The sequence below is a fragment of the Corvus kubaryi genome, unplaced genomic scaffold (assembly GCF_017639235.1).
Source record: "Corvus kubaryi isolate FWS band 111438036 unplaced genomic scaffold, C.kubaryi_AGA036_p1.0 125, whole genome shotgun sequence".
In the NCBI taxonomy this organism is placed as follows: domain Eukaryota; kingdom Metazoa; phylum Chordata; class Aves; order Passeriformes; family Corvidae; genus Corvus; species Corvus kubaryi.
In genome coordinates, this window is record NW_024580660.1 from 731,954 (window position 1) to 757,187 (window position 25,234).

Here is a 25,234-nt window from a genome sequence, read left to right on the forward strand (position 1 = left end):
CATGAAGGCCACGAGGTTACTCAGGGCTCATGCACACTGTGCTTCAATGAACTGCTATTGTTTCTTGTGAAAATGTCAATATCTATAAAAATAAACCTTACTGTTCACTGAATTCTTGCTGCTGTAAGTCTGTGTTTTTCCCAGATCTAATTTATCTGACTCTTTACTAGACTCCCCAATGATTGTCACTGTCTCTGCATGAATTTGGGCAAAATACTCCAACTCTCTGTGCCTCAGCTTCCCTTTTCCAAAAGAGCAATTAAATACTTATCAGGCTTCAAGGGATGCATTGAGAAGCTACATTATCTATGTAAGTACAGCATTCTCTGACAATACGGAAGAATCAGCCTTTTCAGTATTGTTAAAAACAGAGCTTCCCTATGGCAATAGTGCACCGGTTATACCTCTATGGGACTTATGTAAAGCCAAAATGAATGCCATTGAAAGCTTTCTCCCACATTAATGGGGTTTGAGTCAAAACCTGTGTGACTGTCAGTCAACTGATGTGGAACTGCTCGGGTTTTGTTTTGCTGGATTGATTTAATACACTTCCAGTCTTCTGTTGACTTGTCCTGCAGAGCAAAGAAATGCTCTCTGATGCAGGCAATGCCCACTGGCACATAGATTACCTGCTGCTGAACTTGGCCAACAGCCCTCTGAGGGACTTGAAACAAATGTTTCTGCATTTCAAGGCACCTCAAACTAAATGACATTTCCTTTCACAGTTCCGGGAACATAGCTGCTACTGACTGCAGCTCAAACAAAGCAGTCCTGCTTAACACTAGGAGATAAGTCCTGCCCTGCCTTATGGCACTTGACATTAAAGGACTCAGGAAAGGAGAGATCAGCGTAAAAATATTTTGTGTCTGCTGAGTTAACACATGCAAAGTATCATCCATTCAGGTTGTCTTACGACCAATTTTCAAGCGCATTTGAAAATGTATGAGTGTTGTCCTGAAGATGTGCAGTGAGAAAACATGCACACAGATCATGATGAGGCTCCTAGAAACACCATGGTCTGTCTTCAGTGTGCAGTGACAGAGTGGATTCCAAAGAAGGGAATATATATAGATGCCAAGCAGAACTGGGGGGGGGGGGGGGGGGGCCCCCAGATCTACCCAACGCCCTCAGCCCCAGTCACACCTATCGTCCTGAACGTCTGACACCTAATCTATAAACAGTGACATAACTATGACCCCAACCTGATCGATATTTTCATCACTTTTCTGGAAAAGTTTGGCAAATTTGCTGATGACACCAAGCTGAGTGGTGCCCGCCAGAGGGAAGGGATGCCATCCTGGAGAACCTTGACAGGCTGGAGAGGTGGGCACCTGTGGCGGTTTGACGCTGGTTAGGCAGCAAACACCATGAAAGCTACTTATTTATTTGCCTCTGCTATAGCTAAGCAGAGAAGGGGAAATTGAAACTTCATTTTTACGAGGTGAAATAAGGATTATTTGAGGAAAACGGAAAAACTTCAAGGCAAAACAGGCTCAAACTTACAGTAGAATAAAGAAAATTTATTACAAACAGAATTAAAAGTGAAAAGAATAATGAGAAACCAAAGCAAGCTTCCAGAACACCTTTCTCTTCCAGTACCTCCCTCTTTCCACCAACCTGCGCAAGGGAAACAAACATGGGGTTTTGGTCAGTGTTTCATTTCTTAAGAGTCTTTCTTTATGTTTAAGGAAAAGGGTTTCTTCTGCTGTGCTGTGGGATCCATCCCACAGGAGACAGTTCTCTGCAAACTTCTCTAGCGTGGTTTCAAACTTCATAAAAAACAGTCTTCCCAAATGCTGCAGTGAAAAAATATCCCTCCCATGAATCGCACAGTCTTCCCACAACTGCCATCATGGATCATAATAGTCATGGGGTTTTCGTCTTTTAATGATGAGCTATTCCAGCCTGAAAGCAAAGGCTCTCTTCTTCAACCTCTAAAAACCTTTCACGGCATCTATGGGCTCTGGCATGAGTACTTTTTTCACGGGCTGCACGTGGATTTCTGCATCCCCCCATGTACCTCATCTCATGAATTATAGGGAGAACAGTTTGCTGTATTATAGTCTTCACCATGGCCTGCAAGGAGAATTTCAGCTCTGGTGCTGGGAGTGCCTCTTCTCTTTCCCCTTCCCCCACTGACCACGGTGCCGCTATGTTGGCCTCCTCACATGATACCACTTTCCTTTCTCTCTGACTTGGAAGAAAGTCAATGTTTCTAAGTTGCTGCTGAGAAAATGATCTTGTCTGGACTCTGCATTGGGGAAATACTTGCCATGTCTCTCCCAGTGGTCTGCGTGGGATTTTTCTCGGTTCTGCGCGAGCTGTGCCAGCTGCGGGGAGGACCTGCCACCCCATGTGGTCCCAGCTCAGCTGGGGTTTTCTGGCCACGCAGCTGCTCGCTGCTCCAGGGTGGCTTTCTCGGCGGCCCGACCCCAGGCTGCCATGCCAGAGGGGGGGCCTGCTGGCTCTGGGATGGGGCCTGGGGCTCCCTGCTTTGCCACCCTTCAGCGGGGGAGCAGGAACAAAAGGAACTTCTCGCATTTCCTCATTTTTTAAATACGTACATCACAGAGGTGTTACTGGCTTATTTAATTGGTTTGGCAACCTTCTATCAACTATAAGCTCTGTGCCGGTCACAGAAGTCGAGCAGCTGTTTTCCTTTCCTCTTTTTTTTTTTTTCCTCTCCCCTACAAACCAAGGCCCTAAATTTTGCTAAACCACCACAGCACCTCAGAACCTCATCAAGTTCAATATGGCCAAGCAATGTCCTGCACCCAGGTCAGGGCAATCCCAAGCACACACACATTCTCTCTGGGCAGAGAATGGATTGAGAGCAGCCTCCAGTAGGAGGACTTAGGTGTGTGGGTGAAGGAGAAGCTCAGTACAACCCAGCAATGTGTGCTGGCAGCCCAGAAAGCCAAACACATCTTGGGCTGCATGAAAAGCAGTGTGACCAGCAGGTCAAGGGAGGTGACTGTCCCTTTACTCTGCTCCTGTGAGACCCCACCAAGGGCCCCAACGTAAGAAGGACATGGACCTGTTGGAGAGTCCAGAAGAGGACACAGAGATGCTCAGAGGCTACAGAACCTCTTCTATGAAGACAGGCTGAGAGAGTTGAGGTTTTTCAGCCTGGAGAATAGAGAGCTCCAGGGGGAATTTCTAGCACCTTCTAGTACCTAAAGAGGAAGTGTAAGAAAGCTGGAGAGAGACTTTTTACAAGGACACATAGTGACAGAACAAGGGGCAATAGCTTAAAAGTGGAAGAGGGAAGCTTTAGGTAAGACATTAGGAAGAAACTCTTTACTGTGAGGATGGTGTGGCACTGGCACAGAGTGCCCAGAGAAGCTCCAGCTGCTCCATCCCTGGAAGTGTTCAAGGCCAGGTTGGATGGGGCTCTGAGCAACCTGATCTAGTGGAAGGTGTCCCTGCCCATGGCAGAAGGAGGTGGAACTAGATGATCTTTAAGGTCCTTTAGAACCCAAACCATTCTGTGATGCTATAAAAAATTATGTAGTTTTAGGCAAGTGTATTGGATTTGTGAGGCCAGATTTTGGTAGCAGGGGAGCTACAGGGATGGCTTCTGTGAGAAGCTCCCAGAAGCTTCCCCCATGTCCAGCACAGCCAAGGCCAGCCAGTGGGTACAGATCCGCTGCTGGCCAAGGCTGGGCCAATCAAGAATGATAGTAATGCCTCTGACAACAGATTTAAGGAGAAAAAAAGAGTAATTGCTCAGATGTAATTGCAGCCAGAGAAGAGCAGGGTGAGAATATGTGAGGGGAACAGCCCTGCAGACACCCAGGTCAGTGCAGAAGGAGGGGCAGGAGCTGCTCCAGGTGCTGGAGCAGATTCCCCTGCAGCCCGTGGTGCAGCCCAGGGTGAGGCAGCTGTGTCCCTGAGCCCATGGAGGAACTCACACCAGAGCAGCTGGATGACTGAGAGGAGGCTGTGAGCCCATGAGAGGTCTGTGCTGGAGCACGAGTCTGGAAGGCATCTGCTGACCTGTGGAGAGAGGAGCAGGTTTCGTGGTAGGACTTGTCACCCTGCTCACAAAGGAGCAGCCTGTCCTTGAAGGACTGCACCCCATGGAAGAGTGACCCACATTGCAGCACTCTGTGGAGAACCCTTGCCTGTGGGATGGACTCATGTTGGAGATGTTCATGGAGAACTGTCTCCCATGGGAGAGACCCTGTGCTGAAGCAGGGGAAGGACTCCTCCCTGTGCATTGTCAGGAGCAGCATGTGATGAACTGACCATAACTCCCATTTCCACCTCCCTGCACCACTGACGGGAGGAGCTCAGGAAGGAAGGAGGGATGGGGAGGAGGTGTTTTTATGGTCTGTTTTTAGTTCTCATTATCCTGCTCCAATTTTGTTAGCAATGAATTCAATTAATGTATCTCATTCATGTCTGTTTTGCCTGTGACAGTATTTGCTGAATGTTCTCCCCTGGTCATTGTCTCAACTAATGAATCTTTGTTATATTTTCTCTCCCCTGCCCAGCTGCAGAGGGAAGTGAAAGAAAGGCTTTGGTGGGTGCCAGGAATGAAGCCAGGGTCACCCCAGTACAGCAAGATCCTAATGATATTCTTTAGAACACCAAGATCTAAAGAGAGCTCTTGCCCAAAACAAACCTGAAAACTATTCCACCACAGACCGGTCTTCACTGCCTGCTGCCCCAGACTGTTTTCAGCTAGCAGACAGGTCTATCAATTCACCAGCCCCAGCCCATCACCAGAACAGCTGTAACATTTGTTTACTGACCTCCCTTAACATCCAAGACCCTGCACAGCACTTTTAAAGTGCAAGTGCCACACCAAAAATAACTATGTTGCTTTCTGGATGCTAATTTAGTTTACCAAGAAGAAATAGTGGAAAAGAAGGTCAGTAGATTAGATTCAGAAACAGCACTATCTTTCAAAGAGTGACCATATTATCAATTGTCTGCCTGAAAGCTTCTATTCAGATCTTTTACAAACACACACAGTGATTCTGGATGCGAGGCCAGTAACCCGCCCTTTGAGACTGCCACTTCACTGTGGTGAAACTTGCTGCATTATTAGTATTATTATGGGGTCAACTACACCACCTTGAACCTGACAGGTAAACCCCAGCAACAAAGATACAAAGGCATCAATTTTAGTAATAGCAAACAATTTGAACGTTTGTTCTAACCATAGCAGGAAATTTCTGCAGCTGAGTTGCCTTTCACAGATAGGGGAGGGGAAGAAAGGAAGAGCAGGAGAAAGGGTTTCTGACTTTTTCCCTTGAAAATGAGATTTCTCAGCACTCTTATGTTCTTCTATGCTTTAAGAACAACTTTTCTAATAACATGCTGCAGAAGGGCTTGTTCTGAACAGTGCACTACATTCAAAAACTGAATGCTGCCCTAGAAACCACACAGGATGGAAGTGAAGGGACTTACCGGACAACCTGTCAAAATCAGTAGGTTTTCTTACTTCCTCTTCTCTACCCATACTGTAAATCAAATTAGAATATAAACTCAAGACTAAGATTTATATTCTAAGACTTCTTCTAAATAATATATTTCTATGTAACATCAACTTTTTCACAGAATTAGAATATTGAACTACGTGTTTTGAAAATATTTCCTGTTTCTGTGGTAAAGACCTGCTTTTTGCAAGGAACATACAAATATTTTAGTGACTCATTGCTTTGAGAAGCCAAAGGTTAAAGAAATTCTGGGAACCTCATCACGGCAAATGAGGACTGAAAGAGGGTTAAAAGCACAGCCCACTGCTGAAACATCATGCAGAACAGTAAAATATGGAGGTGGATTATTTTCACAGAGAAAAACACCTGCCAGCAGAGCTTTGGTGCATAAAGAGAAGGGTGCTTGCATAGGTCTCACCCCATTTTGGCAGAATGGGTACTACTGACATGCTGGATGGCCAGATAACTTTCTGTACCACTTCTTGGAAAGATAAACCTTGGACAAAATGGGCTGAGACATTCTCCAGTCCAAAGGAGGCTTCTTCATTTAGAAGAATGGCCGCAAATAACACATGAAAATAGAGAAAGAAAAATCTCCTGGCACTCTCATTTGAAAAGCTCTTTAAGCTTTATTATATAATCAGTGAATATTTGTAGTAAATTAAAAAAAAAAAAAAACCAAAAACCAAAACAAACACTAGCAAACAAAAAAAAAAAAAACCACAAAAAAAAAAAAAAAAAAAAAAAAAAAACCAAACAAAAAAACCCAACCAAACAAAATACAGTGTTCAAGCCCAGTAGTGACTATGTGAAATGAACTTATTCTTTGAATGACTGCAGGATATGAGGAAGTTTTCAGTGTTCCATGCAGCCCCAAGAAGAACACTGTAAAATTAGTGATTCTTTTTTAAACGGCTGTCACAGCTGTTAAAGGCCAGAAATCTTTTTTGTGTCACTGTGATTGTCTTTGTAGAAAATGCCAACATTATGCAAAAATAGATGAAACCTACCCACACTGTTTTCCCTTCCTATCAGCATGATATATGTGGTCATTACAGGTAGCTTTTAGCTTATTAAGACGAAAAAACATTTGCATGCTTGATTGAATGGCAGTGAGATATAGAAACTGTATATTCTAGTTTCAAACTACAGAAAATCATATAAATTAATTTTTAAAATCATACCAGAGAACAGATGCAGCCCATCAGAAATAAAAGTATTACATTCTTATTGCGTAATTTATAATGCTTCAAAAAGCATAAAACAAAATAATGCACTTCTGAAGCAAACTCCCAAACTGCTATGTTAGAAGAAAGCAACCCAAGAGAACTTATTTTTCAACAAGCAACCAGGGTAAAAACCTGTGGGAATCAATCAAATGCTTTAAATCAGTAGATTCCAGCACATGAGAACATCTGGAGCAGCAAATCTTGCTGCCAGTTTCAGAATGGACAAGACTGTGATTTACTAGAGAACAGATGAACAACCTGTCAGTGCCACAGGAAGACACTGAAAAGCAGGTTCCTATTCAAGGGTAACTTTTCTTGATATAACTGTCTTTCACTTAATTAACATTCAGAGCACATATCCCTAGGAACAGGTAAGCAGAAGAACGCTACTGTACCTTTCTAGGTGAACACAGGTTGAAGTTGTTACTAGGCTGACTAAATCTGACTCAATACATCATCATCCCAGGTCTTTTGCTTATTTGAGACTGAACACTAATTATTTACTAAAAGAGTCACTACTTGATTTTAAATCATAGGTGAGAGCTTGATGTAATTGTAGACTTCATCCATGTGGTGGTTTAGGGTTTCAAACCACACTAGAGAAGTTTGCAGAGAACTGTCTCCTGTGGGATGGATCCCACAGCACAGCAGAAGAAACCCTTTTCCTTAAACATAAAGAAAGACTCTTAAGAAATGAAACACTGACCAAAACCCCATGTTTGTTTCCCTTGCACAGGCTGAGGTGGAAAGAGGGAGGTACTGGAAGAGAAAGGTGTTCTGGAAGCTTGCTTTGGTTTCTCATTATTCTTTTCACTTTTAATTCTGTTTGTAATAAATTTTCTTTATTCTGCTGTAAGTTTGAGCCTGTTTTGCCTTGAAGTTTTTCCGTTTTCCTCAAATAATCCTTATTTCACCTCATAAAAATGAAATTTCAATTTCCCCTTCTCTGCTTAGCTATAGCAGAGGCAAATAAATAAGTAGCTTTCATGGTGTTTGCTGCCTAACCAGCGTCAAACCACCACAATCCAGAATAATGTTTTAGTCACTCTGTCCCTATGACTACATTTTCTATGCAATCAGCACATCTTCCAGCACAGTAGCTTCTTACAGATAACCACAGAAGTTCCTACTTCACAGTTGGAAACTATTACCCAAAAATTGTTTTGGGAAAAAAACTTTCAGCAATGTCAAACCAGTAACAATTACTTTAAATGTATTAAGATCCAATGTTTTAAAGAAAACACTGGAAGCAGCATATTTAAAATTCAGCAATATCCAAGTGAATTTCATTTTGCTCAACTCAAATTGACATAGTGTTTCACTAGTCACTCCATTTCTTTTTAAAAAGATAAAATCCCCTCACATTTCCTTCAGCTTAAAAATTGTTTCTGATTCACACCTTCCACATACAGCTGCTTTCCACCTTTTGAAAGCTGCCAGAGCTGGGGGGTCAGCCACTAAGCACATGCCTGCCCAGCAACACACAGAATCTGCTCAACTGCAGGTGACTTTATACCTTGATTAGACTGAGGCTTCCCAAAATACAATACCTCCTGCTCTATGGAATAACTCTGCTTTTGGGTCAGCAGTGTACAAAATACATGCAATGCCATGCATGTGCCTTAAGCACTCACATCTGAAACTTCATCTGCACTCTGAACCCATCAGAGCCTTACCCCATACACACACACAATTTTAATCAGAACACCAACCCATCTCAGGCTTTCAGATTTGTCTCCAAATGCATGGTTCAATAACAAGAAAATTTCTCATCTGTTTGAATGAAGAGTAACAAAATTTTAAAAACCCGAGAAATAGTTACAGTCTACTGTGCCTGTAAACATTTGTTGTCAGTATAAGGGGAAATATACTTAAGTATTTGCTGCCTGATTTTTTTTATTATTGCTTTTTTTAAAATCACTGCTATTACTGCTAAAAGTCTGTTGAAGCATACTGTGAAATACAAAGAAAGGATTAGTACTTCTATTGCACAGGATTTATTTTAACTGCATTTAATATTATAACAAACAACTATTTCTACATACAACAGGCAATGAACCAAGTTTCTCCTGATCTATGTAACGCACTTGCTCTGCTTCTTAACCACGATGTCAAAAATGAAGTGTTTTTGCAAGACAATAAACCTGCAAGAAATAGTTGTCTCCCTCATTCTATTATTTGTTCTTATACCTGCTCTGGATTTTTTGTGTACATGCACTTTAAGTGATTCCTCCCCCATTACTGTCAAGCAACTTGTCTTGCTACTTCACGCTTTTTCAGTGTATCACAAATACCTTGCTTTCTATGCCTTTTGCTTAATGATAGTACCCTGCTGGAAAGAAAGGCACATTAGGAAATTAGTAGTGCATATATGGAAAAGCAAGAGTCAGATTATCAAAAACCACTCTCCCCGTCACTGTGAAGGTTGATACCTCACACAGCGCAGAATTTAAGGTCTGAATCTGTCATGCCACATTGTAAAAGATCAAGCAAAACTGAAAAGAGACAGATACAGAGAAATGATGACTCTTTGGGCAAAACAAAAATCAGCTTCCTGACAGCTATTTAGTATCAGTCTCTCTCAAGAGGCGGGCAGGACTTTCCCACAGTTTTATAAATTATATAATATTAGCTAAAAGACATGCTGTCATCATGAAAGTCAACATTTCCTATGACCTTCCCTAAGGATAACATGCATTACAATGTAGTTATCCAGGCTGAAAATCGTTCTCATATTGAACATTCCTGTGCTAGCTTTCCACTTCAGAAAAGAGCTCACCCAACACCATTCTAAACATGGTATTGTGTTGAGCTGATTTATACCCATTTCAATAAATCTACCTGCTATTTTCTTCCTTTGCATGATGTTGGGGAAGATGAAACAGGAAAGCCTTATAAATATGATTGCCTGACAAAAGATTTTGGGAATATGAAAACTATAAGCGACATTGAAATGAAGGCCACCTTTGAGATACAAAGTCTTAGTTACTGAACAACTGGAAAACAATGGTATGGCTGACTGAAGGTAATCCCCTCTTGATTGAACAATACCCTCTGCTTGCAGGCAGGTCCAAGGGTCAGAGCAGACCCTACTAGCTCAGCAGAAGGGGTCCAAAGAGTAGTTTTTAGGAGTTAAGATGTAACACTCTATGGTAATATAAGAACTCTTATAGGCTGTATGTAAATGCTATAGGATTTGTATTTTGTATTAGATTGGTTAGTGACAATTAGAATATTCAGTACAGAAGATGATTTATTGTATTGTAACCAGGACTTCACCGATCCACTCTACTTACTCCCTTACCCGCTTACTCTCTCACTTACCTCCTCTTCGCTCACTCTTACTCCACTCTTACCTACTTGCTCTTACTTTTACACTCTTGCTCTCTTGGGCCTGCTCCAAGCTGTGGCTGGCAGCTCTAAGCAGTGCCCCTGTACCCACGCCCTTTGCAATGAACCGCACGTTCCAAGATCTGACTTCAGAGATCTCTCGTCTCCGTCCGTCCCGACCGTCCAACCCACCCAAGATCCTGCAGCATGACAGGTGCACCATCAAAGTAATTCCAAAATCAGACTTTATGGAGCGTGATTAAAAGGTGTTATCCAGCTAGATAGAGTTGGGATGAGCAGTTCAGCAGCTTCTCACATTTTTCTGAGACTGCCAGAGAAGGTCCCTTAAAAACCCCTAAATGGAAATGAGACCCTACCTATTTTCCACTAAGAATTTTTGAGCTCATTTTGAAGATAGATATTTAAAAAAAAAAACCACCTAGATTTATTGTCTAATGCTATCCACTTGCTGTCTTTTCTAAACAACATGTCATAGTTCTTTAGACATTAATTCTCAGCATTAACAACAATTTCCAAACCTCCTAACAATAACTGGATTTGAGAACTTTATATATTTCAGTTTTCCTTTTGCATATTTGTGTCGGCTCTGTCCAGAAAGCTTCTCCTCCTGGGTAATTTCTTATGTTTCAATCCACTGACCAGTTTCAAACCACAGCTGATGAAGTCTTATTTCTTCTCACAACACATGTGATCTCAGCCTCTGCACCGCACACAGAATGCAGATGTGGGACACGAAGGGATCGTGTCTTGGCTGGAAAGAGCCCTCAGTGGGTGCACCACAGGCCTTCTTCAGCCACCTTCCAAGTTAATCCCAAAGGGCCCATACAGGGGAAAGGCACTTCCTACCACATTTATCTACCCTACTTGTGCCTAAACTTTATGCTTGCAAAGGGCCAGCTGGTGTGTGGCATTTGGGACTAGTCAGAAGGTAGGGAATACACACAAGACACAGAGCGTAAGAGTGCTGCTGCTGTAGCTGAGAGCTCACCTGTGCAGGAGAAGTCATCCACACGGACATATCCCGTGACACAGTCACAGCGGTAGGAGCCGGGCAAGTTAACACACACGGTGTTGGCGTGGCAATAGTGCATCTTGGCAGCACACTCATCAATGTCTGCAGGGAAGAACCACCCAGGGAAGTTACAGTCAGACTTGGTGAAATGAATAACGTGACATTACAGAAAATAAATTTCATTTACAGCTCCAAAGGCAATCTGTTTAAAACTCCTGTATCACAGCAATGTGTTCCTTCCCACCATTCTTCATGAAACATTATTTCTTTTTTAATTCTGGAAAAGTAACACACAATAGGGGATTTTTTGCAATGTTAAAAACCAAAAACTGATGCAGTTTTCAAACATAAAATAGTGTCAAGGTATGCAATACTGAAAATCCTAACTCTTAAAGGCACAGTAGCTCTGAACAGCATGGTATCAGTTGCAGTGCTGGTCAGACATGCCATGCAATGTTTACCAGGACAGTGCAGGAGCAGATTCCACTGCCCAGTTGAACAACGAGTACTCCACACCTCTAGATTCCCCCAAGTGGTCTGGCAATGCCCTGTCCCTGAAACGCAGTTCTGCTGCAGGAGTTACTGGCCAGGGCTCTGTGCCCCTTCCCCATGTCACACAAGCAGAAGACTGAACCAGTCACCTAAGCCCATTTTATCGTTTGTATCATGTCAAAGCAACAAAAAACCATGATTAAGGAGCAGCAAAAACTTGACCTCATGTCTCTGCTAAAGCAATCTCTACTGCTGCTGCAAATCCAAAATCCAAAAGTGTTTTCACAATAGTGACTCAAACCTATCATTTACTTGCCTGTTTAAATATCTCAAAGCTCTGTGATACAGTAAACTGTAAAATCTTCCCCCTTCCTTTTCCACAAACCCAGAAATTATACTGAAGAATTTTCTCTATTTTTTTCTCAGCAGGATAGATTTTCTGCTTAGCAGCACAGATTTTACATGAAGTAATTAATGGTTTTCAAAATATTAATTCTAGTGTTACATACGTCCAACACAAAGAAAGATGAATCAGAGACTTTTTCTCCCCATATTACTTTCTTTTTGTTATTGATTGCTCACATTCAAGAAAGGTATCAATTGACAACACAGCTGAAGAACCTCCTCGGCTGGTGGAGTGCCAATGAGTTGGTCACCCCAACAGAGCAGTCTCCTATCCCATCCCTCTGCACAACCATCTAGAGTCTCCCTTCTGCCTCCACACACAGTGCTTATGCAAACACAGCAAGTGACGAGCACCAAAACATCAGCACTCAGCCCCAGAAAGGCAGGGTGTGGGGGGGAGTTTAATTGTGCAGATGCTGAGTTCTTGGTTACCTAAAATCAGGTATCTTGTTTAACTTTCCTAAAGTGAAGCAGCTGCGGTTGAGATACAGCCCCATTTCCCAGGGCTTTTCATTTTCCCAGGGAAAATGAAACACATGCCAGCTACACTCACACTTTCAACATTACAGACATCTGTCCAGCAGGAGCTACCAGTTAAATCTCTTCATGCTGGCCAGCGAACAGCTGTCAGTTGGCAGCGATTTCTGACTGCTACCAACTGGGGATGAATTAGAAATGATGTCCTGGAGGCAAAATACTTTGTATACCACTGCAAACACCTTAAACTATCTCATTCTTGCATTTCTGTTGTTTCAGTTGCAGTGCCACTTGATGAAATGAATTTTAAAAAGTCAGGAGCATCAATATATGAAAGATAAAAGCCAGGAAAAATCCTCCTACATGTCTTGTTATCACACCACTGAGTGCTCGAGCCACTTGGGAAACACTCAGGTGTTGACGTGTGTTCACACTGATCTGCTTGCAGACTATTTTTAATAGGCTTTTGGAGCATAGCTTTGAGGAGTTTTACTCTTGCATATCTAATAATTTTCTAGCATAAAAGGAAAAGGAATGAAAAGATGTCTGCAAAGAAAGCAAGAACGTCAAAACAGCAACCAATTCACCTGAAAATTAACCTTATGCATCACCCTTCATCTCCAGCTCCCTCACTACACTTCTCTTTCTTCTCCCAAGGGGAAGTGAGAGGATTAAAAGTCTCAAAGGTGAAGGAATTTGAACTTCGATTCATTGCAAGAAAGGCCCAGATTGCTGTAACAAAAAATATGAGAATTCCCAGAGATAAAAAGAAAACTCACAACCTATATGAAAATACTGCCATGAGAGAATATCTCAAAAGGAGACTAAGGACTTCAAATGATGACTTGACTATAAATAGAAGAACTGAGAAAAACTGGCACTGGGTTGCTGCAGAATCCCCAGAGCCCAGGAAGAAAAAGCCTGGGCCTAACAAAGGAAGCAGAAGTAAAAAAAAAAGATCTGTCTCTTCAAACTTTGTTCATTTATTTAACTGTCTTTGCAATCTTTAAGGGTTACATTTTCCATAAACCCTTTCATCATTTCAGATTTTCTTTTACCTTTGCAGTATTAGCCTTCTACTAATACATGCATTTTCTTCAGAGAGAATAATATTGAGAGGTCAAAACTGGCAACAGCATTTTCTTATTAAAGCCTGTAGGGCAACACTAAATCTGTTGCTCTGGACCACAGTTCTACAAATTCTTGTAAAATGTTAGGTACTCATCACGAAAAGCTTTGGGTTTTTACTTAATATCGTTAGAGTAAAACCCATAAAGCACACAGTGGTATATATCAGCTCAGCTGTAATGGAACTCAAATTGTGATTCATGTGCATGGATTGCTTGTCGCATTTGAAATATTAAAGCTCATCTTCTAGTGGTCTTCTGAGGTGACAAAAATACATGATTTATGTTTCTCTCTAGGCTGGTGAAGTAGTTTGTTTTTCTTTTAAAAAGGTATACTTATGGTCTTTAAAATGAGACTTGACACACCATAATTATCATGCACATATCACCAGCTTCCAACTACATCAGCTCCCACTTGGCAACAAGAGACATTTGGGCTCCAGCTTTCAGCAAGGACTGGTGTGTTACAGGGTGGGTTGGCCTGGGAAGCAACTGTTATCACTGGGTTCAAGTGTCTCCTCAGCAGTCAGTGAAACAGGGTTCATTGCCAGTGCAGGGCTCTCTTTACAGCATTACTCACACACCCTAGAGCTAATTAGCTATCACCATTACTCTTTACTGCAATAAATAGGGTTTGTGAACTTACAGGCAATAATAAAAGATACTTATTAGTTGTGCCAGTGCACTCAGCAATGCTGTTGAGTACACTGGGACTAAAACACAAGGAAAGCATCCCAGTGGAGCTGCCTGCTCAGCACCTGACAGGCAATTTGCCTCACTGCGTCACCTCATACCAACAAACCAACGGAACAAGGTGGGAGGGGAAGACAATACAAATGGTGTTCAACCCATGGCCAAGGAAAGAGGCTTTCTCATCTGCAAATGTACTTTACAAACTGTCCAAACCACTTAACTCTTTTCATGCCCAACTTGGAATCCTATTGCTAAATATCTGTAATGTTTAAGGATGACAGTGAGACACCAGATCTCAACTAGAGCATCTCTTTACTGTTTGTCCTCTCCAACAAGTCACATCAAACCAAAATAATTTCGGCTGCAACGAAGGCACAGTTCCTATTAATGGCAGTGCGAGTTTTGTCCATTCAGCCAAAGGTGAAGCGGACCCATTGTTTTTTAAACTGTTAGTCCTGTAATAACCATGAGGGAACAATCTTGAAACAAAGCACTCTCTGCCTCTGGAATTGTACACCACTGTTTGCATGCACTTAACAATAATCACTTTACACATTACAAACCTGTTGTTTGGGGCTTCGTTTTCAGTTTAGCTACTAAAAGACAGGAACATACAAACCAAAACAAAATGAAACTGACTATGAAGTGTTCCAGAGAACTAACAGATTACATATTTGTATCAGAATCAATTACTCTATTTGCAACTATCTCCCAGTTACTCACTTTCCGGTTGGGGACTATATTTTACCAAACTCAATTAGAATTTTTGGAAACTCTGTAGGGAAGCAAAGGCAGAAAATCAAAAACGGGGGGAAGAAACCTCAGCTTTGCAGAAAGCTCTGATATCTAATTCATGATTATTAATGGCGGGGAGGATTCCCTTCCCCTCCCCTCTTTTTATTCAAGCCAGTACTATGCATTGACTTGAAATGCATTAGACCCTGGTCTAAATAATCAGGATTTTTAAAAATGTGAAATCAAACCCTGTTACTATTTAAATAATATCAAATTTTAACATATGTTCACAAGCTGATGGAATCATATCAATGAAGTTTCCAAAACAGCAGAGCACAACTGGAGCATGAGACAGGTCCTGAAATTTTGGCCACCTTATGCTTATGCAAAAACTAACACATGCCATTTTCATTCCACTGACTTAGCAGCTCCTTGTTCACTATATTTACTTGCTCTCCAAATTCTCCCTGATTCTGTCCTCTCCTGCTCTTATCTTCTTTCCACTGTCAGACTCACTTGACTTCAGCTCCACCTGCCTTTCTATCTTTCCTTTTCACCCTCCCACTGCCTTTCTAATACATCTCATGCATCTAACATACCCCACACCTGGTTTTTACCTTCAGCACAGGCCTGGTTTCTCAAATTGTGCACTAGAACCCTCAGGGAGCCATAAAGCATTAGACACAGCAGTCAGCGGTTCCCCATGAGCTGGAAGCAGCTCAGCCTCCCCCAACTGCCTAAGAAGTGACTAATTACTGGCAGCAAATGTTTAGGCTAGCCTTAAAACTGTTTACCAACAACTGTTTACCAGCTTCCTTGGTAGCAATTCGTCTTCTCCAAGGCAGGGCAGCAGTGCAACTCTCTGCCTTGGGGATGGAACTACTGCCCATTCAGAGGCAAGGAAAGAGCCCAAAACAAGAGCGGACAAGCCGAAGCAAAAAAAGTCCCTTCCAACAAGGCTGAGAAATATTACCCTGATGTCATTAAGTAACTAACTAGCGAAAAATGCCTTCATAAATTAGGGCTGGTGTAATATCACCTGGGAATCCAAAGGCAATAAAATAACTATCAATATCATATCAGGAAGTATTACCACTTTGACTTTTAGAGCATCATTAAAATGGTGCAGCCTCTTCCTCTGGGCACAGTGTAGAAGTGCTTTACATTGAAAAACCTACTTTATGATCAGGACAAGAGTATCAATATTCCAAATCTGCTTTCTGTCTATTTAACTGCCCCTCTAGGGATGGAAACTGTACAACTATAAGGTTGAACAACTAAACAAATAAATATTTTAAAGCATACATTCACATGCAAATCACACTTGAACAGCCATACTTTCCACTGCAGCCCAGCCCCGAATAATCATAACATTCCTGAGAAGGACAAAAATAAAATTCAAGTGAAGGTACCTTCCTGGTCTTTATTTCAAGTGTTAAGTTTAAATACTTTTACCATTCATACTCAAGGTAGCAATTGATTTTTCTCAAAAAGAGATCACAACATTTTGCTACCTGTTTCTCAGCTACAGTAGTAAACTGCCCAGGAACATGGTTGTTTCCTAAAATCCATCCTAGTGAAGCCTTAGACATTAAAATATTGCCTAAGTACAACACAATCACCTTCTCCATCCTTGTTATTGCTTACAATAATACACAAGTCATTAGCCTCTTCTTAATGATTCTTTGATGAAAAATATGAACTTTTTTTTAAAAGTTCATTTCCATAGCCTGAATCTCCAATGACCTGATCAATTCCCGAACTCTTTGGAGTCAGGGAATTTCATCTATACTCAAAACAACACAGTCCTATCTTGAAAGGCAGAACTCAGCTCTTTAAATCTTTCTGTTCAGATTACCTAGTGTCCCTCTCAGCAAGAAGTTTTTCCTTTTATTATGCTACTAAATTCTACTTCTCTCCAAGGAAAACTGAAAATTTGCAGTTCCACTCTCCTTTGTGCCTTCTGTCATTACACTGGTAAATTATGCTGCACTGGTTGGGTCCCAAAGAACCTTGAGATCTCTTAGGATAAACACCATTTATTTAAATTGAAGTTTTCCTAAAAGATCGTTTCCATCAGTTGAAAAGCTGCCACTGATGTGTTAATATTAAAGAAAATATAAGTAATGTGGTGTTGTTTTTAACAGAAAGGAGCTGTTTTCTTAACCCTAAGTGCATTCATTTGATAAATACATTAATAGAAAATGTTCGCAGAATTTTAAGTAGTACTGTTTTAAAATGTTTGCAGATACAGCTCTTAGGGATGGTTGATAACTTATTCATAAGGTAACTCTGACAGTTGCAAATAAGTTATTTAAAAAAATATGCAGCCAGAATTCACATATGATAACGCAGCTTAAGAGAGCACAGATTAAAAATAATCACAGAAACCAGAATGAAACATTTGGGGAAACAGGTTTTGGCTAACAGCAGCAGCTCAGTCATTTGCTCAAACATGCCAAAGCAACTAGGAAAAACAAGTCAAAATTCTGCTTGTACTACAGTAGCAGCTGCTATGATGTTTAGAACTAACTGAAGTTAAAAAAGATTCCTTTATCCGGGATTATTCAAGCCTTTTAATTTTTTCCTTCTAATTAGTCTTTGAAACTATACTGATATTTCTATTTAGAATGCACAGCAACAGAACAGGCTACTAAGAAGTGTGCCTGAGTGGGTGTAAGGATTTTTCTTTAAAGACACTGCTGAATTTGCTCTTCCCCTCAATGGCTTATGAGAGGCCACGTAACAAGCTAGCCACTTCTCAGTTTGGGAGTCTGCCTGGCCAGTGGGATTCAGGACTTTTACCCAAGTCAGTGCCACCTTCCCTGCTCTTCAGCTACCCCCTGACCCCTTGGACTCCATCAAGGCAGATCAATGCCTTTGAGGACACTCTGCTATAAGGGATTTGTGGATTCTGAGGAACATTCATTACATCCTCTCATGGACATTATGGCAGAGAGGTTCTTTGACACCCCCAGGTATTTTAACATACTCAGGAATACCAGCAGCTACTTGAAGTAAGAATTTTGTATTTCAGGGAAACGACCTGGTGTCCTTCGGAAAGGGAAAAAAAAGAAAGACGATGATGACTGATGCCTCTTGAACTGTATTAACTGCTCTGAAAAGAGCAAGATGTAATGACAGGTAGCCTGGGAGAAACACTGAGAAACTGCTTCATTCTGAGGCTTCAAACTGACAGAGGGTGGGTTTAGATTAGACACTGGGAAGAAATTCTTTCATGGGAGGGTGCTGAGACAAGAGCAGCACAGCCAGAGGAGCCGTGGTGCCCCATCCCTGTAACAGTTCTAGTGGAAGTTGTCCTTTCCCACAGCAGGGGGGCTGGAAATAGGTCTTTAAGGTCCCTTCCAACCCAAACCAGTCTGTGATTCTATGCAACTTCTGCTGATTATAATCAGACCACTTCAACTAAAATGGAGGTAATCCCATATAAACTGGTGCTGGTCCTACAGGAGTTGCTGGGTCTTGGAACTTTGCAGGAGCAAGCCTACAACAGGAGCAGCTGTTTCCTCTTCGTAGAGTCATACACAGGAGATTTCAGGGGTTACAGAGCTATTGCCGTATCCTCTGAGAAGAGCACTACATAATGAACAAGCAGAGACCTGTGCTCTCTCTATCCATAGTCAGAGCAATGGTCCTCACAATATTGCCAAGGACTCTGCAGCAGGTAAGAGCTAAATTCAGAGAAAGGTAAGACAGAAACTCAGAAAAAGAATGCCATTCAAATATAATGCATTTTGAAAGCTTCTCTCATAAAAATATGAAATTAAAAATAAACCCATGTAGCTGTAAGTCCCATGATGATGTTAGCTTGTTTTTTAATATAAATTTTATCTTAAGAACAGCTCAAAAATTGCTGTTCTTTTTATTATTTTTATAAAAGATGTTGTGTTCAATATTTCACATTATAAATTCTTTCATCCATCACCGAAACTTTTTCAACGTTAGTAAATAATCATATTTGTACATGTTATCTTTTTCAGAACAGAAGCTTTCTTAAAGCTTCTCTCCAAGTGTTAATTTAGGAATAAATAAACATTTCCACAGATGTGATAAGTAAAATGTTGGTGTTCCTAAGGTTCATTCTTGTAGATATAATAAATGCTTGCATGGCTATAGCAGCATGTACCCCATAAAGAAAATATTGCTCAACTTCACCGCAATAATCATGTTTGGCAGTTCAACACAATCTAAACAGTACAGAAAACATCAAAAAGCATTGGCTTTTCCTGTCCTCCATCAGGTATGCTGTGTATTTTTCCAGAATGCGGGAGATGTTTTGGGAATCTCCTACCTGGAGCGGAGAAGATAGTGGAAATAAAAAAACTTATCACAAGGCGTATATGGGACAAATTCTTTCCACCAAAGATGGTTTGATAAGCCAAACAGTAAATTGTGAGCTATCCTGTCCCAGTCTGCCAGCACAGCACATCTCGGGGCAACTGTGAGCTTTAAAGTTCGGAATCAGCAGTTTGACTCTGTTCTCCATCACTCCCTTGCTAAAACCCTGAGTACAATGACAAGGGTCTGATCTGAACATGTTCCCTCATGAATCCACACAGACCAACAAACACATAAAAATCTGTGAAGTCCAATCCCTTATAGAAATGTTGCTCACCACTGCAGCACAATGTGCTTCCCTGGGACACAGAGGGACCTAATTGCTTTCCCCTGGCTAGAACCCAGGACGGAAACCTCACCAAATTACTACAGAGAAAGAAGTGGGAAGAATTATATATAATAAATCTAACTGGACTACTCTCCCTTAGTAGTACTCTCCCTTAGCACCACTCTTTCAGCCATTTTTCTTCTTCAAAGGCTCTTAATGCACAAGAATTCATGCTAAATCCAACTACTTCATGCTTAGCTGTAAGAGCTGCCATTACAAAAGTCTACTACAAATAAAAGGTTATGCTGCCACTGCTCACAAATATACTACTGCCCATTAGAAAACAAACCAAAATAATCACCTAATTCTCAGGAAAATAGCTCTGTTCCCTAAAAAGATGATTGCTCCTACTTTACTACATAAATGTACTCCCAAAGCCAGACTTGCTTTGGCTTTGATTTCACTTATGAAAGAAACTCCTGGATCTCAGCAAGCACTAAATAAATACTGCTGTCAGAAAAGGTATTCAAGATTTCTGTAACAGATTCACCTCTCTATTTATTGTTATTTTTTAATCTTTCCAAACATTCTGAGAGATACCAGTAGATGCTTATACAGGGGGAGGGTGGAAGGGAAGAGGTGAGGGAAATGCTGTTTTTCTCTAATCTTCCGTTCACCTGTATTAGCCAAGCAGCACAATACATTGAAATAACTCTATCCATTTTCATTCAGCTCATACCTTACCTTTTCAATCCCCTCTATCTCATTTTACTAATGGCTAGGGTTGAACAATGGATTACTGTATCAAAATGAGCAATTCTTTCTTCATGCTGTTGTACTGAGAGCAATTATATTAAATATCTCATTCCATCAGCACGTGTCTTATGCCACCATCCACTATTTCTCTTTCACTCTCTATTTTTTGCCCAATACTCTTACCCAGTTTGCCTCCTTCTATCTACGTCTGCCATATTGACTGGCTTACTCTTTCAAATCCACACAGATGCTATCTTCAAATGATAAATTCTAGAAGGCTGCCCATGTAATTGATCTAGAATCCTTGTGCCCACAGCAACAATTTATTGTGGCATTTTGAAGGATGCTGTAGCTCTCTGAAAAATTAAATGCTTATGAAAACTGTATGGGGCTTTTTGGGGTGGTGTCTTTATCTTGTCCGAAAAAACCTACAGTCGCTGGACAGCTACTAGTCTGGTGTTTTATAATGACTTTTAGTATATATTGTTATAATAAATGAGACAGATAATATCTTAGTAGCAAAAATCCTATCAAATTAATGCTCCACAATTTCGCACTGAAGTAGTTTTTTCACTCAAGGACTATCTGTGCAGCACACAGGTAACAGAACAATATTGTCCCATGCTGGCAAACAGCAACTGGGCCCTATCTTCTCTATTTATGGCCTTCATTTTCCTAACTACTCTCTTAACATCATTTCAACAATTCATTATTCAGCTGTTTCCATTACCTCTTGTTCCCCTCTCCAGCTCTGATGAAAAATCCATGAGGAAACACTGAAGTGGCAGACTCATCACCATTGCTGAGTTGGCAGCAATGCCTCTTCATTGCCACATAATTCAAACCAGGTGGTTCCACATGATAGAGGATTTACTGGTTTTATTTTCATGGGCCCAAATTATTCCCTGTTAATCAGGTTCCACAGAGGATCAGAGACAAATATCATATTCAGATAAGGAAATTATGGATCATTGCAAAACAGTTCCTTTCCGAGTATCCCTCAGAGCCATGCTAAGCACATTTCTGTGTTTCACATCCTTGCTATGCAATCTAGTCTTACTGTTTGTGCCTTTTTAAATTTAATTTCATCTACAATGTAAAAATAAACAATGAAGCATCAGCAGAATAAAAAAACCTAATTTTAGATATTATAAATATTTTTCCCTATAAACACAATCTTAATTGACATAACTGAAAAGTGCAAGATGCATCTCTCTCCCAAGCAAATATGATAATCAGGTGTGATTTATAGCACTAGTTAATAAAAGAGGCATTTTTGGTTTGGAGATTGCAACAGTACTGCATTCCTTAGGCATAACCTGAGGTGAGATAAGCAAGAGGAACAGTAAGAGGAGGTGGGAGGGGAATCCAACAGCTGATCATAAAAATATTCTTTACCTGCAACTTTATGTTCTGCCTCAACACTTAGTATGAATTTTATTTTAATTGCTTTGCTCTTGGCTATGAAATTGAACTGGTGATTTAACGCTTTCCCCTTTGATAACACAGTCACATGTTTAGCTGCAGTTAAGAAAAGAAGAAATTGGAACACTCAGGTCCTTAATATTTAATTTCTAGTAACTCTTCATCTAAATTACTACATAGCCCATCATCATAGAGAGTTTTACAATGTATGTTTTACATGTATTTCCTTTATCAGTATCAGCTACTGAGGAATACACTCAGAGATTCCCTCGACTTCCACCAAGACAAGTGGTCAGAGCACAAAGAAAGGATGGAGCAGAGAGGTGCAGAGCCAGTCCCTCCCAGCCATGAAAGCTATCTGTGAGGGAGTATGTTGCTTGGTTGATGTTTTAATGGAAGATCTGGAATGGGCACCTGCCCTCCTGCGAAGAGCCTCACTGCAAACAAGTTTCCTGAGCTTTCCAGAAGCAGGGTTTTAATTTGTAGTACACAGCACACCTTTGGGAGTAGAGGCTGGGAAAAGAGGCAGCATTATGTTGTTATTTGTGATAGTAAATTACTGTTTTATTGCCAGCACCATTACATAAATTTCAGAGCATGTTATCAGCAATAAGGCCCGATTCCAGCATGGCCATATCTGGCTTTTACCAGCTCTTCCAAAACCCAGCAAAATTCTCTGTAAAATACAGGACTGCACAGCAGGGCAGTGGCAAAGGCATACATGAGGTTAAAGTAATCCTCGTGAAAGTTAACAGAAAGACACTAGGAGTTTAATGGGCTTTGAACCAACCTACTGAATAGTTTGTGTGTGTATACACATATTTGTACACTGCACAGGGAGGTGAATCAACAAAGATCTCACCCTAAATGCAGAGAAAGAAAAGGAGGGTTAAATGACTATTACTGATTCCAATTGCTGTGTTCTGACTCAAATTTTAAGCTAGATTAAACTTTATTTAATAGCAAAATAGTAACTCTTAGATTGTTTCAATGAAACCTTCATGTATTTTGTCTCTGCAGAGAACCATTATGAAAACCATGTGAGCTTCCACTATCATATAAAGATGGAAACTTCTATAGATATCTAATGCATTTTCACCATCTTGATTAAGAAGGAAATTCTGGCCTGATTTCATTGGTCATTCTACATTAGTTTTAAATAAATGATGAAAAAAATAAAGATAGCAGAACTAGACAAGCTGTGGATAGAAAGTCAATACCAAAAATCAATACAAAATACTCCTCATCCCAATGGTTTCCAATGCTTTCTCCTCCCTCCACATACATTTCAAGCTACTCTTCACTTTTTATTAACAGCAGTGTAACCTTGTCACATTGTGGCACACAGCATGAGGTCACCCACACAGCAGAGCCAGACAGGACACTATGAAAACACACTCCCACTGCTAGAGACTTTGAAAAACATGGAGTCATAATTGTCAAAGTAAACCTGCTCCACATATAATTCATGAGATTACACAATAAAAACTTTTAAGAGTCTCTGAGATTTTTCCCGGACCAAAGTTCTCAGTTTTGTAATTGAAAAAGGTTTTGAGAATACAAATCTCTTGTCAGTGCAAATAGACACGCCTATACCAGCATAAAATGTGGAATATTAATTTGTAACTGCCAAGTACAGAAGAGAGCTAGTAGGCACTGGTAGGACTTGGTCCCCCACCACACCCGGCTGCTGCAGATTACTTACATGAAGCTTGAATCCCAGAGTTAAAAAAAGTAATTCACACTTCTTCCTTTAGTAAGTTAAGGTACACTGTTCCACTAATCTGTGCTCTGTGCACGTGTCTCTGTCCTGAATATCCTTTGCTTTCCTGCACAGCAACAGCAAAAAAATCGCCTCCAGAAAGGTAATGACCATGAAAACCTCCTACTTACTCACAAGAGGAATAACAGCACTTCTAGAATTGCTGCAAACAGAAGTGAAGGGAGAAGCCACTGCCTGTATTTCCTTCCTTACAATGTCTGCCCTTTGATGGAAAGCAGAGGAAGCGCCTTAAAAAGGTTGAGAGTAACAATGCTAACAAGGAAAAAAGAAATTTCCTTAATGTTTGGGAAAAGAAGAGATTAAACAGCGTAAGAGGGAAGTAAGGGCCTAGATGTTAACATATACACACATGAAAACAGCTCCTGCTGATGGGCTGTAACACAACACTGAGATGACTGTAAAACTGAAAGAAGAACACAAAACATTACATTTCCACAACAGTCAAAACCCTTGTATCACAGTCCAAAGGTGGTTGTCCTCCCCAAAACCACAGTTAGAACAGCTTCTTCTGCTGAGAAAGCATAGAAAGAGAATTTCAGAATTTATGCCACTGTCATGTGTATTGCATGACTTTCTACAGAAAAGAAACTCTCATTTTACTGTACTGGGTTTGCATGGCAAGGTTTTGGTAGCAGGGGGTCTACAGGGGTGGATTCTACGACAAGCGGCCAGAAGCTGCTCCCATGTCCAACAGAGCCAATGCCAGCCACCTCCAAGACAGACCCATCACTGACCAAAGCTGAGCCCATCACCAACACTGGCAGCACCTCCATGACAATATATTTAAGAAAGGGTAAAAAACCTTGCACAAGAGCAGCTGGGAGAGAGGATTGAGAATGTGAGAAACAGCTCTGCAGACACCCAGGTCAGGGCAGAAGGTGGGGCAGGAGGTGCTCCAGGTGCCAGAGCTGAGGTTCCCCTGCAGCCCGTGGTGCAGCCCAGGGCAAAGCAGCTGTGCCCCTGCAGCCCATGGAGATCCACGGGGATGCAGAGATCCACCTGCAGCCCATGGAGGACACTCACATCAGAACATGTGGATATGCCCTGTGACCTCAGGGACAGCCAACAATGGAGCAGGCTCCTGTTGGGACCTGTCATGCCATGGAAAGGAGCCCACATTGGAGCAAGTTTGGTGGCGGGACTTGTGACCCCATGGAAGGGACGCACACTGAAGCAGCTCACAAGGAACTGCAGCTCGTCGTAAGGATTCACACTGGAACAGCTCATAAAGGACTTTCTCCTGTGGAAAGGGCCCCATGCTGGAGCAGGGGAGAGTGTGAGGAGGAAAGAATAGCAGAAGCAAGGCATTATAAACTGGCCATAACTCCCATTCCACATCCTCCTGTTTCTTGGGGCAAGGAGGTAGAAGAGTCAGGAGTGAAGTTCAGACTGGGAAGGGGGAGGAGGGGGAGATTTAAATTTGTTCTTATTTCTTATTATCCTACTCTGATTTGATTTGCAATAAACTAAATTTATTTCCTCAAGTCGAGTCTGTTTTGCCTATGATGGTAATTGCCGAGTGATATCTCCCGGTCCTTATCTTGACCCATGAGCCTTTTGTTCTGTTTTCTCTCCCGTGTTGTTGAGGAAGGGAGTGATAAAGCAGTTTGGCAGTAACCCGGCAGGTAGCCAAGGTCAACCCACTTAATTTACTTATTGTACACTAGGAATT

The 25,234-nt window shown here is 41.3% G+C and overlaps 1 protein-coding gene across 5 annotated transcripts in view; it reads right to left on the minus strand.

The window, feature by feature from the left end:
• NELL1 (neural EGFL like 1) overlaps positions 1-25,234 on the minus strand; it is a 293,349-nt gene that overhangs the window by 136,249 nt on the left and 131,866 nt on the right. For 4 of the 5 annotated variants that reach the window (XM_042021324.1, XM_042021346.1, XM_042021315.1 and 1 more), the window contains exon 12: positions 11,019-11,144. The exons of the other annotated variant lie outside the window; for it this stretch is intronic. In XM_042021324.1, coding sequence (XP_041877258.1) covers positions 11,019-11,144 — 126 coding nt within the window. The remainder of the gene's footprint in view (positions 1-11,018; positions 11,145-25,234) is intronic. 5 annotated transcript variants of the gene reach the window in all.